The following is a 15334-nucleotide window of genomic DNA, read 5'->3' on the forward strand; positions in this document are numbered from 1 at the left end:
AGCAGCAGCAGAAGAAGAAGAAAAAGAAGAGGAAGGCGAGTGAATATGTTGAGTTGAATAATACAAGCATCAAAGGAGAAAAGAACGGCAGCCACAGAAACTGCTTCTGTTCATCAGAGGAATCACGAGCCACAAATCATTGTGCTTTTTGCTGGCATACACACCACTCAACACTTCTCTGCCACTCCGCTGCACAAAATAGAAGCACAAAAAGAAATGGGTTGTCTGACAAAAAATGTCACAGCAGCAGTAGAAGAAGAAGCAGAAGATGAAGAAGATGAAGACGATGAAGACGATGAAGAAGAAGAAAATGAAGAAGAAGAAGAAGATTGTGCTTCTCATGCAATGCTGCAAATGGCATTCCTCTTGTCTCCTCTGCCCCGTCTGCTTGCGCCTTCTCCAGTTTCTTTCTTCATCCGCTCTCCTTTCTCTCCCAACTCCCATTCCCCATTCTCCTTCAACAAACAAATAAAAGTCTGCTCTCTCCTCAAAATGCTCTCTCACAGCTAATCCAGAACAGAATGCAAACAAAAAATATACAAATATACAAATATACAAATAAATAAATAAATAAATAAATAAATAAATAAATAAATAAATAATACCAATATTTTCTGACAGATTTCTGTGCCTCTCAAGAAAACTGACAGCTCCTCAATCAGCATCGTTCTCCACTTCATCTTTGCTTTCTCATGTTTGTTGTCAGTTTCGAAAATAGAATAAAAAACAACAAAAAATATATTGCGAACGATTTTTGCCTGGCTGGATCTTCCTCCTCTGATGTGCTGCAGCGTGGCCGAAAAGGCTGGCAAAGCAAAGTTCTGCCAAAAATATCATTCATTCGAGCAAGTCGGGGAGCGATCCAAACACTCTGCCCATTGCCTGGCTGCATCTTCCCTTCCATCACAGCACAGCAATATGTAGCAATGACGATGACAACAAAGGCGCTGATGAAATCAATCAAAGCATAAAAGCGGTTCAGGTGAATCAGCAGAACAATTCCATTCGAAGGCAGAAGTAGCATCAGCAAATGACCACATTCGCCAAGACGCACAAAATGATATCTCCAGTGCCCAAGACGCAGTTCACGGATGCATCTCAGCCGATGCAAAATCTATCCCTGTGGCTTGTGAATGATTCAACAAACAATTCAACGAATGAATGAATGAAGGAATGAATGAATGAAGGAATGAATGAAGGAAGGAAGGAAGGAATGAAGGAAGGAAGGAATGAAGGAAGGCATATCAGGTGAATAAGGAGGAGACGGCAAAAGTAGGGCTGACTGACGAAATTGTGGCTGCGCAATTCATTTTACAAAATCTCTCTGAAACACTCGCTCGCAAATGAGCATCCAACTGCCATTCCATCGCAAGAGCGCCTGAGGTTTGCTCCAGCAGCATCCATTCCCATGCACAGGACACAGGGCACAGGGCACACGGCACAGGGCTATCATAATTTTTTGATGAAAGAAGAAGACAAAGATGTTGAAAAAGGTGACGATGAAGATGATTAGATTGAAATGCCAATGAAGTGATGCAAAGTGGTTAAACTTGTCCAACTGGTCCAACTGGTTCAAGTGGCTGATCTTCTGAGGACAAGCCGAGCACCAAAATGGCCGAAGAAGAATCAAGCAAAGTTGTTCTGTCAATAGCAAGCGCACCCAGAGAAGCAAAGACCTGGCGCTCCAACAGAAGCCTCTCCAACAAAAACGGCATCCTTGTGAAAAGTCTGACTGGAGCAGCACGAGTCGAGCAAAAACAAACAGAAACCGATTTCCAAGACCCCAAATGCTCGATTCGATTCACAGCCAAAAATGCCACAGCCAAATTCCTTCCAAATGGCTTCACAATGCTCTTCGCACTCATATCCTCAAAATACCTGCTCCTCTCTCAGCCTTCTGTCTGCCATCCCCTTTGTTTTCCTCTTTCCAGCCCAATTCCCCAATTCCAAATATCCCTCAGAAAATGCCTCCTTTCATCATTTTCCGATTCTTGATGCGACCTGGAATTTCTATTTCATCAAAATCAATTCTTCATTGTTCTCTGTTTTCGATAAAATTTTACCATATAATATCTTCTCAAATAATTGCAAGGTCTCTTGAACCTGTTCGTTTTCTTATCGAATGAATTTGTCATTTGTCAATTTCGAACAATATCATCACGCCTTTTCAATTATGAAAATAAAAATAAAAATAAAATTCTTTGATAAGCACAAACAAAAAATAAAGCACAAACTGCCCCTCTTTTCGGTGGTGCTGCGGAAGCTCGTGCTCCAACACGCCTTCCAGCAGTCAGAATATTCAGCGTTCACTTCCCTCAGAAAAACACAGTTGCAGTCCTATCTGCCTCATCGCTGCATAAAACTCGCCCATTCCAGCTGCCATATTTTGAGTGCATGGAACTTCCGCTCTGCGGGTGGTTGTGCCACTTTTGTTGAATTTGGCTTGGCTTGATCGTCTCCATAACAGATTTGGGGCGGATTCAGAAAAGGGGCACAACACGATGCGCTGTGGCTGAATGGGCACATGAAGACAACGTGATTACAAAAGAATGGATTTATTGTGCTTGAGGAAGGATTTGAGTGTTTGTGGAGAAACAACGTTTTGGAGGGGAAAGGAACGATAAAAGGAAGATTTTTTTTTGAGGAGAGAGAAAGAGGTGTTTTTATGAGATTTAAGAGGCAAAATGGATGTGTGGGAGATGGATTGGGATGAGGTTGGGAGGGGTTATTTTTGAGATTTTTGTCATTGGGAAGGAGCGGGGGTTGTGTTAATTATTGGAGAAAAGGATTTTGATGTAGAGGAGGTGGGGCGAGGCGAAGGGGGAGCAGAGGGGAAGAAGATGGATGTGGCGAATGGAATATTATTATTGGAGTGGAAGATATGTGGGAGAAAGAAGGAGGGCTGGGGAAGAGATGGAAAAGGGATGTATGTTTTTTTCCAAATGCACCGAGAGAAGGGGGGTTCATATGAGGTGGAGCAAGTGGGAGAGTTTTTGTGGATGCGTGTGTTATTTGAGAGGGAAGTGGGGTTGGAGAAGAAGAAAAATGAAAGAAAATATTTCATATTCTTATATAATTTATTTTGTGAACCGTTTGGACGCGCCAGGCATTTGCGGAACAAGGGATGGAGGCGGAGGCGGAGGAAGACGGGAAGAAGGAACGTCAGGCGCAGCACTTTGCATTGGGGGTGTGGAGACAGAGGAAGATGAGGGGCTGACCACGAAAGGGTGTTTTGCACCAAAGAGAGGCAAAATATTGGAGGCATTTATATTTTTGATTGGGAAAAGGATGATGAGGAATGAAATGGAAGAGATGGAGGATATGTGGCGGAGGGGTGTTGATGTTGCTTTGAGGGGAAATGGAGAGAAGAAAAAGGTGATGCAGAAGAAAGGGATGGAAAGGGGCTCTTCAGATGGAATCTTCTTCATTGCTAGTTTTTTTATAGAATGGAGCTGGTTGAGCTATTTGAGTGGAAGCAGTACCGAGGATTGGAAATGAACGATTTTTGGGAGCAGAAGGGAATCAAAGATGAGGCAGATGGATTTTGTTGGCAAAACGGAGAAATAATTGAAGAAAAAGAAGAAAGTTTGAGAAGAATGATCATCATAAAAGATATAGGTTTGCTTTTTTTATTACGATTTTTCATGTATTATTTTTTTATGAAATTAGATTGTTTTGCAGGTATATTTACTGCGAATATATGCCTATAGAATATTGAAAGAGAGGATACAAAATGCATTAAAGAAGTCAGAAAACAACAATTGGAAGGATGCATGGAGGAGTGAGCAGGCACAAAATATAAATTAAATAAAAAGAAGATATTTTTCTTTCTTTTTTTGAAGGTTTTGGAAGACATATACGACGAATCTTGTTAAAAGCCGAAAATGAGATCAAGGAATTGATGATGCAGCAGAAGAAGAAGTTTGGCAAATGTTTGAGAAGAATAAGACATTTTTTTTTGGAAGTTCGATTGAAAGAGAAAACTTTATGAAAATCTGATGGAAGCGAAGAAAGAAGGGAACTGGAAAATCAGAGATATGATTTTTTAGAGATATTTGAAGAAAAGTTGGAAAAAGGAAGAAGATGAGATATCTTTTTGTGAGGGAGTCATTGAACCCGTCGGTTGAGTTAAATCAAATTTTATTGGAGAATTATGATAATTGTTGTTCAGTGTGTGGAATGAGGGGGAGTGTGGTTGTGGTGAGGGGATGTGGTGTGGAGATGGGGAGAGGCAAGGAGGCAGGGGTGTTTGAGCTGGGCAGGTGCAGAGGGGTGTTTTGGAACATCACGCTGAGAGGGGTTGGAAGGGGAGGAAATGTGTGTGGGAGACTGTTTGGAGGAGAGGGGAGGATGGGGCAGACGAGGAGTGAGAGAGAAGGTGGGGGAAGAGGAAGAGTCGGATGGGGAAGAGGAAGTGGAAGAGCTGAAGGAGGAGAGAGAGGAGGACAACGAGGAGGTGGAGGAAGAAGAGGTGGAGAAGGAAGAGGAAAAGGAAAAGAAGAAGAAAGTGAAGAAGAAGGGAGTGTATTGGTGAGTGAGTCCGATTTCTCATCTTTTTGTGTGTCTTCAGCCCCGTTTCTGGCGCCTCCCCTGACACGCCTTATGACACTCACCCAGCTAACCTTCTTCAACATCTCCACAAATCCATCGAAAACACCACATCTGGGTGAAGGGCCGAGCCAAACCTCGTTTCTGATGAGTGGGTGCACATTTTCATCAGTGTGGGATGTGTATGATGGAGGCATTGTACCCTCACTGAACAGCCCCTCATCATCCTTGTCTGCCTCGAACACCTCATTTATCAGATGCTATCGGTCTGAGAATGTTGCAGTCAGCGGGAGTGAAGGGAATCCATCGAAACCAGCGAGACAGCAGATAGCAGACAATGGGGCAAATTCGTTCACTTGGTGCGTGTGGAATGGCACAAAAACCACTGGAACAAGTGGTTCTTATTCAGATGGGATATCGAGTGGAGGGGCGATTAACATGTATAATCTGGGATCGGGAACGCTTTCAGTGAAATTTTGTTCATTCAATGATTGCTATGCATATGCTTATGGTGGAGGAATTATGTGTCGTTCGATCAGTTCAATCAATATTGAGAACAACTCATTCAATGCATGTACTGCAAAAAATTATTATGGAGGAGGGATATATGCTCTATCAATTTCGTCATGTGTCAGGATCAGCGGCTGTGAATTTCAGAATTGCAAAGCAGATCGAGTGGGAGGAGGGCTTTATCTCGAAAATTTTAATGTTTCTGGATCTTCCTGTATTGGAACAGAAAGCGGCAAAGGGGAGAGTGCTTGTGTGTTTGAGTGTTTTTTCACTTCGTGCTCGCTTACAAGTAATTGTGGCGGAGGGATGTATTGCCAAAGTGTTCCAGCTGCATTCAAAATGAGGAGCCTCCAATTTATTTCGTGCTCAGCAGTGTCAGTTGGCGGAGGATTGGATTTCAGGCCATATCAATCAACAGCTCCAAGCAACAACACTTATTGCTATTTCTTCTTCTTCCACGATTGCAGTTGCAGTAATTCCACTCCATATGGCCACGATGTGTATTTTGAAGATCGTTACAATTTCTTCTCATCGAGCAACCCATTCCACGAATCGTATACAACGAATAGTGATGAGAAGAGAGTGTGCTATGCTTATTTGCAATCAAGCAGTTGGAAATATCAGCATACAGAAAAGAAGGGATGGCTGAAGGAAGGGATGAAGGATCGGTATGTTGGGGTGGGTGGGGATGATGCGAGCAATCTGTGTGGGATGAGTGAGGCAGCACCTTGCAAGACAGTGGGGCATGCAGTGAGTTCGAGCATGGCGCAGCTGAGCTCGACAATCACAGTGCTGAGTGGGAGGCATGTGAGTGAAGGGACAACAATCAGTGTTGGGGAAAAGAAGATTTCTGTTTTGGGGAAAGGGAAGGCAGTGAGTGTGATTGGGACAAGTGCGCTTTCTTCGTCTGCAACTACTCTGTTTAGCATATCTTCTGGCCAACTGGAGGTGGGGCATGTGGGGATCGATCACAACGCGACAAGAAGCTCATCGCCGAGTGTGTTTGTGGTGTCACTGGGGAGCGGGACTCTTTCGCTGGAGGATGTGGTGCTCAACTCTTCGACATCAGGAGGGAGTGTAATATCAATATCTGTGTTAGATGTTGCGCTGAGGCAGCTGAAGACGATTGATGTGGAGATTGAAAACATGAAAATGACCCAACTTCTGATTATCGATCCATATTTTATTGGATTTGCATTGGGAGAAAATTGTTTGTTGTTTATTTTGTTCTGACTGCACAACACGCAAACTGAAGAGAGGAAAAAAAAATAGAAATTATGAAGTTTTCTTTTTATTATCTTTTTATTAAAGTATCAGGTGATGAAGTGTTATTTTTTATTGAGCATACGTATGCTTCACGAAAAAGAATTTTTTTTTATGAAAATGATTTGTTGATAAAAATTTTGTGGATGCATGTAAACGGAATAAATGAAAAAATACAACTAAAAACAACGATTTAGTCATAAATTATGAATAAATTCAAATATCTGTTTTATAACAAATTATTCAAAAAATGATTGTTATTTGAACATTCTGATAAAAAAGTTTCAAAATCTTTGAAAATAGAAACAAAAATCGAAAATGCTTTAATTATCAAAAATATTGTATTTATCAACAATCATGATTTAAAAGTCGCTTTAGATTGCGATGATAATAAAATTGTCATAGATTTTTAAATGAGCTGCTTTTGTTTTCTGATGATTGTGAATCATGAACATCACAGATAATCTTGTATCAATGAGTGTATTATTGTGAAGTGATTGAATATTATTCAAAGTCTGAAAATCAATTTATTTTCATTTATTTTTCAAATAAAAAAAATAATAATTTAAAAAGATTAGAGAAGAAATCGTGTCAAATTATTTATGGTGAACTGTATATTTTTTCAAAATATTGTTCGAATAGACATTTGTTCACAAATGGGTGATTATTCTTGAAATCATAGAAAAGATCTGGGGGTGAATTATTCACTCATCTCCTTTTGAATGAAGTTATTTGTATTGAATTGAAATTGACACAAACAATGGTGTTGAATAACGAATGTGATGTTATCTCCTTTCAGAGAGTTGATAAATGTCATTTTCCAAAAATTATGAAAAATCTGAATTGATTGACATAACGTGTCTGATTTCGAAAAAATAGAATAACCTTGAATTGAATAGTCCTCAACCTTTCAAATCATTGTTGGAATGGTATCAGCAATTTATTTTTTGAAAAAGACATTTGATCTTGAAACACTCATCTCTTGCTCATTTCTCAATGATTGTTTGTTGTTGAGTCTTTTCATCTCAAACAAATGTTTTGAAATTTTTTTCTTCTTGATCCTTATTTCTTATTTTCAGATATCTCAACTTTTGTTCAATAAGTGGTAAATTGGGAAAGAATTTGAATAACAAACTTATGAGGAAAAAGGAATGAGCATTATCCTTTTTGAAAAGAAACAAAAACATGTCAAAAATTAAAAAGAATGTGAAATGAAATCATTCAATTTTCTTTGTTCCAAAATATTCAAATGTCTCTATTAATCAGCAAAAACAAACAATTTTTCCATTAATGAAAATAATTTCATTTCACATTCTTTTTAATTTTTGACATGTTTTTGTTTCTTTTCAAAAAGGATAATGCTCATTCCTTTTTCCTCATAAGTTTGTTATTCAAATTCTTTCCCAATTTACCACTTATTGAACAAAAGTTGAGATATCTGAAAATAAGAAATAAGGATCAAGAAGAAAAAAATTTCAAAACATTTGTTTGAGATGAAAAGACTCAACAACAAACAATCATTGAGAAATGAGCAAGAGATGAGTGTTTCAAGATCAAATGTCTTTTTCAAAAAATAAATTGCTGATACCATTCCAACAATGATTTGAAAGGTTGAGGACTATTCAATTCAAGGTTATTCTATTTTTTCGAAATCAGACACGTTATGTCAATCAATTCAGATTTTTCATAATTTTTGGAAAATGACATTTATCAACTCTCTGAAAGGAGATAACATCACATTCGTTATTCAACACCATTGTTTGTGTCAATTTCAATTCAATACAAATAACTTCATTCAAAAGGAGATGAGTGAATAATTCACCCCCAGATCTTTTCTATGATTTCAAGAATAATCACCCATTTGTGAACAAATGTCTATTCGAACAATATTTTGAAAAAATATACAGTTCACCATAAATAATTTGACACGATTTCTTCTCTAATCTTTTTAAATTATTATTTTTTTTATTTGAAAAATAAATGAAAATAAATTGATTTTCAGACTTTGAATAATATTCAATCACTTCACAATAATACACTCATTGATACAAGATTATCTGTGATGTTCATGATTCACAATCATCAGAAAACAAAAGCAGCTCATTTAAAAATCTATGACAATTTTATTATCATCGCAATCTAAAGCGACTTTTAAATCATGATTGTTGATAAATACAATATTTTTGATAATTAAAGCATTTTCGATTTTTGTTTCTATTTTCAAAGATTTTGAAACTTTTTTATCAGAATGTTCAAATAACAATCATTTTTTGAATAATTTGTTATAAAACAGATATTTGAATTTATTCATAATTTATGACTAAATCGTTGTTTTTAGTTGTATTTTTTCATTTATTCCGTTTACATGCATCCACAAAATTTTTATCAACAAATCATTTTCATAAAAAAAAATTCTTTTTCGTGAAGCATACGTATGCTCAATAAAAAAATAACACTTCATCACCTGATACTTTAATAAAAAAGATAATAAAAAGAAAACTTCATAATTTCTATTTTTTTTTCCTCTCTTCAGTTTGCGTGTTGTGCAGTCAGAACAAAATAAACAACAAACAATTTTCTCCCAATGCAAATCCAATAAAATATGGATCGATAATCAGAAGTTGGGTCATTTTCATGTTTTCAATCTCCACATCAATCGTCTTCAGCTGCCTCAGCGCAACATCTAACACAGATATTGATATTACACTCCCTCCTGATGTCGAAGAGTTGAGCACCACATCCTCCAGCGAAAGAGTCCCGCTCCCCAGTGACACCACAAACACACTCGGCGATGAGCTTCTTGTCGCGTTGTGATCGATCCCCACATGCCCCACCTCCAGTTGGCCAGAAGATATGCTAAACAGAGTAGTTGCAGACGAAGAAAGCGCACTTGTCCCAATCACACTCACTGCCTTCCCTTTCCCCAAAACAGAAATCTTCTTTTCCCCAACACTGATTGTTGTCCCTTCACTCACATGCCTCCCACTCAGCACTGTGATTGTCGAGCTCAGCTGCGCCATGCTCGAACTCACTGCATGCCCCACTGTCTTGCAAGGTGCTGCCTCACTCATCCCACACAGATTGCTCGCATCATCCCCACCCACCCCAACATACCGATCCTTCATCCCTTCCTTCAGCCATCCCTTCTTTTCTGTATGCTGATATTTCCAACTGCTTGATTGCAAATAAGCATAGCACACTCTCTTCTCATCACTATTCGTTGTATACGATTCGTGGAATGGGTTGCTCGATGAGAAGAAATTGTAACGATCTTCAAAATACACATCGTGGCCATATGGAGTGGAATTACTGCAACTGCAATCGTGGAAGAAGAAGAAATAGCAATAAGTGTTGTTGCTTGGAGCTGTTGATTGATATGGCCTGAAATCCAATCCTCCGCCAACTGACACTGCTGAGCACGAAATAAATTGGAGGCTCCTCATTTTGAATGCAGCTGGAACACTTTGGCAATACATCCCTCCGCCACAATTACTTGTAAGCGAGCACGAAGTGAAAAACACTCAAACACACAAGCACTCTCCCCTTTGCCGCTTTCTGTTCCAATACAGGAAGATCCAGAAACATTAAAATTTTCGAGATAAAGCCCTCCTCCCACTCGATCTGCTTTGCAATTCTGAAATTCACAGCCGCTGATCCTGACACATGACGAAATTGATAGAGCATATATCCCTCCTCCATAATAATTTTTTGCAGTACATGCATTGAATGAGTTGTTCTCAATATTGATTGAACTGATCGAACGACACATAATTCCTCCACCATAAGCATATGCATAGCAATCATTGAATGAACAAAATTTCACTGAAAGCGTTCCCGATCCCAGATTATACATGTTAATCGCCCCTCCACTCGATATCCCATCTGAATAAGAACCACTTGTTCCAGTGGTTTTTGTGCCATTCCACACGCACCAAGTGAACGAATTTGCCCCATTGTCTGCTATCTGCTGTCTCGCTGGTTTCGATGGATTCCCTTCACTCCCGCTGACTGCAACATTCTCAGACCGATAGCATCTGATAAATGAGGTGTTCGAGGCAGACAAGGATGATGAGGGGCTGTTCAGTGAGGGTACAATGCCTCCATCATACACATCCCACACTGATGAAAATGTGCACCCACTCATCAGAAACGAGGTTTGGCTCGGCCCTTCACCCAGATGTGGTGTTTTCGATGGATTTGTGGAGATGTTGAAGAAGGTTAGCTGGGTGAGTGTCATAAGGCGTGTCAGGGGAGGCGCCAGAAACGGGGCTGAAGACACACAAAAAGATGAGAAATCGGACTCACTCACCAATACACTCCCTTCTTCTTCACTTTCTTCTTCTTTTCCTTTTCCTCTTCCTTCTCCACCTCTTCTTCCTCCACCTCCTCGTTGTCCTCCTCTCTCTCCTCCTTCAGCTCTTCCACTTCCTCTTCCCCATCCGACTCTTCCTCTTCCCCCACCTTCTCTCTCACTCCTCGTCTGCCCCATCCTCCCCTCTCCTCCAAACAGTCTCCCACACACATTTCCTCCCCTTCCAACCCCTCTCAGCGTGATGTTCCAAAACACCCCTCTGCACCTGCCCAGCTCAAACACCCCTGCCTCCTTGCCTCTCCCCATCTCCACACCACATCCCCTCACCACAACCACACTCCCCCTCATTCCACACACTGAACAACAATTATCATAATTCTCCAATAAAATTTGATTTAACTCAACCGACGGGTTCAATAACTCCCTCACAAAAAAATATCTCACCTTCTTCCTTTTTCCAACTTTTCTTCAAATATCTCTAAAAAATCATATCTCTGATTTTCCAGTTCCCTTCTTTCTTCGCTTCCATCAGATTTTCATAAAGTTTTCTCTTTCAATCGAACTTCCAAAAAAAAATGTCTTATTCTTCTCAAACATTTGCCAAACTTCTTCTTCTGCTGCATCATCAATTCCTTGATCTCATTTTCGGCTTTTAACAAGATTCGTCGTATATGTCTTCCAAAACCTTCAAAAAAAGAAAGAAAAATATCTTCTTTTTATTTAATTTATATTTTGTGCCTGCTCACTCCTCCATGCATCCTTCCAATTGTTGTTTTCTGACTTCTTTAATGCATTTTGTATCCTCTCTTTCAATATTCTATAGGCATATATTCGCAGTAAATATACCTGCAAAACAATCTAATTTCATAAAAAAATAATACATGAAAAATCGTAATAAAAAAAGCAAACCTATATCTTTTATGATGATCATTCTTCTCAAACTTTCTTCTTTTTCTTCAATTATTTCTCCGTTTTGCCAACAAAATCCATCTGCCTCATCTTTGATTCCCTTCTGCTCCCAAAAATCGTTCATTTCCAATCCTCGGTACTGCTTCCACTCAAATAGCTCAACCAGCTCCATTCTATAAAAAAATGACAAGAAGATTCCATCTGAAGAGCCCCTTTCCATCCCTTCTCGCTGCATCACCTTCTTCTTCTCCACATCTCCCCCAAAGCAACATCAACACCCCTCCGCCACATATCCTCCATCTCTTCCATTTCATTCCTCATCATCCTTTTCCCAATCAAAAATATAAATGCCTCCAATATTTTGCCTCTCTTTGGTGCAAAACACCCTTTCGTGGTCAGCCCCTCATCTTCCTCTGTCTCCACACCCCCAATGCAAAGTGCTGCGCCTGACGTTCCTTCTTCCCGTCTTCCTCCGCCTCCGCCTCCATCCCTTGTTCCGCAAATGCCTGGCGCGTCCAAACGGTTCACAAAATAAATTATATAAGAATATGAAATATTTTCTTTCATTTTTCTTCTTCTCCAACCCCACTTCCCTCTCAAATAACACACGCATCCACAAAAACTCTCCCACTTGCTCCACCTCATATGAACCCCCCTTCTCTCGGTGCATTTGGAAAAAAACATACATCCCTTTTCCATCTCTTCCCCAGCCCTCCTTCTTTCTCCCACATATCTTCCACTCCAATAATAATATTCCATTCGCCACATCCATCTTCTTCCCCTCTGCTCCCCCTTCGCCTCGCCCCACCTCCTCTACATCAAAATCCTTTTCTCCAATAATTAACACAACCCCCGCTCCTTCCCAATGACAAAAATCTCAAAAATAACCCCTCCCAACCTCATCCCAATCCATCTCCCACACATCCATTTTGCCTCTTAAATCTCATAAAAACACCTCTTTCTCTCTCCTCAAAAAAAAATCTTCCTTTTATCGTTCCTTTCCCCTCCAAAACGTTGTTTCTCCACAAACACTCAAATCCTTCCTCAAGCACAATAAATCCATTCTTTTGTAATCACGTTGTCTTCATGTGCCCATTCAGCCACAGCGCATCGTGTTGTGCCCCTTTTCTGAATCCGCCCCAAATCTGTTATGGAGACGATCAAGCCAAGCCAAATTCAACAAAAGTGGCACAACCACCCGCAGAGCGGAAGTTCCATGCACTCAAAATATGGCAGCTGGAATGGGCGAGTTTTATGCAGCGATGAGGCAGATAGGACTGCAACTGTGTTTTTCTGAGGGAAGTGAACGCTGAATATTCTGACTGCTGGAAGGCGTGTTGGAGCACGAGCTTCCGCAGCACCACCGAAAAGAGGGGCAGTTTGTGCTTTATTTTTTGTTTGTGCTTATCAAAGAATTTTATTTTTATTTTTATTTTCATAATTGAAAAGGCGTGATGATATTGTTCGAAATTGACAAATGACAAATTCATTCGATGAGATGAGGAGCGAGAAGCAGATGAGAACACACTATTTCAGAAATTTGAGGGGAGTGGGGCAAAGGAAAGAAATGATGATTGCCAATTTTTTTAATGAAGATTGAACAAAAGAAAAGGAATTCATGTAAATTGGAAAGAAATTGAAAACGAAAAAGAAAAACAGGATCCAATGACTTGAAGATGATAAACGAGATTTTCTTGTTTTCAGGCGGACTGATTGAAAATCAGTTTCATTTGAAGGAAGAATTTTTTCGATAGTTTCAAAAAATACATTTGTTTCGTTAGGTGGAGAAAGGGTTCCTAAAACGGAAGATTAGAATTCGGAAGATGAAGTGATTGAAGGGAAAAGGCGGATGAGAAGTTGAAGTGGAGGAGAAAGAGAGGAAAAAGAAGAAGAGGAGGATGAGGAGGAAGAAGAGGAAGAAACTGAAGAAAGAAAGGAAAATAGAGATAGAAAAAGACTAAAAAAAAAAAAAAAAACAATGTATGTGCATATTAAATCAATGAAACAACAACATTTGTATACACAGAAAAATATTTTTATTTTCATTTTTCACAACATAATCATCAATATCTTCTCCTTCTCCTTCTCCTTCTCCTTCTCCTCCTTCTCCTTCTTCTTAGACTTCTTCCTTATCTCTCATTATTCTTGTCCATTTCATTCACATATCTCCTCTGGCTTTTCTCGTTCTGTCTGATTTCTATTCAACATCAGAATTTGACTCTCCTTCTCTTTCACTCAATTTCTTTGCTTTTGAGATAAACCAGCTTCGTTTTTCACCTTCGGTTCTGATGATCTTTTCATCGCCTTTTTCCTGATTTGATCCAGGTTCTTCTTTTTCGTTGACTTTTTCATCATCTGCTTATTTTTTTTCCTTCCAACTTTCGATTCATTCATCATTTCTTCCTCTTCTTCTTCTGAATTTTGAATGTCAATGAAAACAGAATTATTGGAGAACGAATGGGAAAAGGCAAAAGAAGACTTTTCCATTGAACACATCGGCAAGATGCTACTTTAGGGGTACCTGATTTTTTCATTAAATCCATGAATAAAAAGCTAAAAAATGCAATGTTAAGATATTATAAATACATTAGGTAAATAATAACCTATTGATCAAAACCAAAAATGATTGAATAGTTTTTTATTTAAATCTTAAGTTTTTCTATGATTTTTCAAACTTCATAAAAATACTTGAATTGAGTTATTATCAACCCTGACATCAACAAATAGCCCTTGCATACAAATTATGAAATCAAAAAATGTCTTTTTTTCAAAATTTTATTTATTTATAAAAAAAAAATATTTATAATTTCTATTAGGGGACAGTTATTTTTGAGAACGAAAACCCTAAAAAAGAAAAATTATAAATAAAACAAATAGTCAACACCAAAGAGTGTTGATGAAAGTTCATTCGAAAACATTTAGGCTTTTCATAAAGCTTATTTTTAATTTTTTAGGTACCCTTAAAGTAGCCTTTTGCCAACACATCAACTATTTGCATCAAAGCTGTGAATTTATTCGCTGCTTCTTTTCAATTCATTCTCAGCAAGCTAAAATGAAAAGTTTGATATTTTCATGAATGCATTGCATTTGTTTTGGAATTGAGAAAAAAGAGGGTTTGGAAGAATAGATTTTTGGAACATTTCATGAATTGAAGAAAAATGGAGAGGAAAAGAAGAGAGAAAGGAAAAGAATAAGTTTGAGTGGAGATTGAGGAATATCAGTCAAGGAAACAGAAAAAGGATAGAAAATGATTGACGAATGAAGAAATATTTATATATGTGGAAACAAAGCAGCTGAAGGGGAAATGCAACTGGAGCAGAACTTTTGGATGATTTTGTGAGAAAAGAATGTGAATGATGCATCCTATTCGTCTCCATCAATTGGAAAAAGCAGATGAAAACAAAATGATGAAAGAAAAAGGAAGAGAAAGAGAAAGAAATGGAATCTGAGCGAAATTATGAAGAATTGCATTTTGAGACGAAATGAATGAAATGAGTGTCCTTATTCAAGAAGAAGAGATGAAAGGAATGGAGAGAAACGCGAAGGAAGACAATGGAGAAGAAAGAAAAAGGAAAAGGAGATTTGAAAAACTGAACAAAAAATTAGAAGAACATGAAGAGCAATTAATTCTGATTGACTTGTTCTGTCATTCACATTCTGAATTGGAACATTGGATCAGCTTCTTTTTCAGCCATGTTACATAAAGAACTCATAAAGTTGATTGCTTGATTATTCAACAAACGTTTCTTCTTTGATGTTTTCGTATTATTCCCAAGAATTTTCATTTCATTT

The 15334-nt window shown here is 38.5% G+C and overlaps 5 protein-coding genes across 5 annotated transcripts; 2 read left to right on the forward strand and 3 right to left on the reverse strand.

Moving 5' to 3' along the window:
* Positions 1-1311: 1311 nt before the first annotated feature.
* On the reverse strand, positions 1312-1865 carry MONOS_18081 (uncharacterized protein; the record flags this gene model as incomplete). The annotated part of the gene is made up of 2 exons (XM_067871064.1): positions 1312-1446; positions 1551-1865. 2 exons carry the CDS (start codon positions 1863-1865, stop codon positions 1312-1314), a joined length of 450 nt encoding a protein of 149 aa, XP_067721800.1.
* An 819-nt stretch (positions 1866-2684) lies between these two features.
* MONOS_18082 (uncharacterized protein) lies at positions 2685-4056 on the forward strand (the record flags this gene model as incomplete). Its single annotated transcript, XM_067871065.1, has 4 exons — positions 2685-2714; positions 2787-3003; positions 3107-3618; positions 3670-4056. 3 exons carry the CDS (start codon positions 2685-2687, stop codon positions 3496-3498), a joined length of 639 nt encoding a protein of 212 aa, XP_067721801.1. The 3' UTR covers positions 3499-3618; positions 3670-4056.
* A 123-nt stretch (positions 4057-4179) lies between these two features.
* On the forward strand, positions 4180-6436 carry MONOS_15442 (uncharacterized protein; the record flags this gene model as incomplete). Its single annotated transcript, XM_067868318.1, has 1 exon — positions 4180-6436. The coding sequence occupies one exon, from the start codon at positions 4180-4182 to the stop codon at positions 6289-6291; it is 2112 nt and encodes a 703-aa protein (XP_067721802.1). The 3' UTR covers positions 6292-6436.
* Positions 6437-11450: 5014 nt separating this feature from the next.
* MONOS_15441 (uncharacterized protein) lies at positions 11451-11714 on the reverse strand (the record flags this gene model as incomplete). Its single annotated transcript, XM_067868317.1, has 2 exons — positions 11451-11491; positions 11543-11714. The coding sequence occupies 2 exons, from the start codon at positions 11712-11714 to the stop codon at positions 11451-11453; spliced, it is 213 nt and encodes a 70-aa protein (XP_067721803.1).
* Positions 11715-11776: 62 nt separating this feature from the next.
* Positions 11777-12470, reverse strand: MONOS_15440 (uncharacterized protein; the record flags this gene model as incomplete). Its single annotated transcript, XM_067868316.1, has 3 exons — positions 11777-12048; positions 12229-12355; positions 12441-12470. The coding sequence occupies 3 exons, from the start codon at positions 12468-12470 to the stop codon at positions 11777-11779; spliced, it is 429 nt and encodes a 142-aa protein (XP_067721804.1).
* Positions 12471-15334: the final 2864 nt, after the last annotated feature.

The sequence above is a fragment of the Monocercomonoides exilis genome (assembly GCF_001643675.1).
Source record: "Monocercomonoides exilis strain PA203 chromosome Unknown scaffold45-810774, whole genome shotgun sequence".
Classification (NCBI taxonomy): domain Eukaryota; phylum Preaxostyla; order Oxymonadida; family Polymastigidae; genus Monocercomonoides; species Monocercomonoides exilis.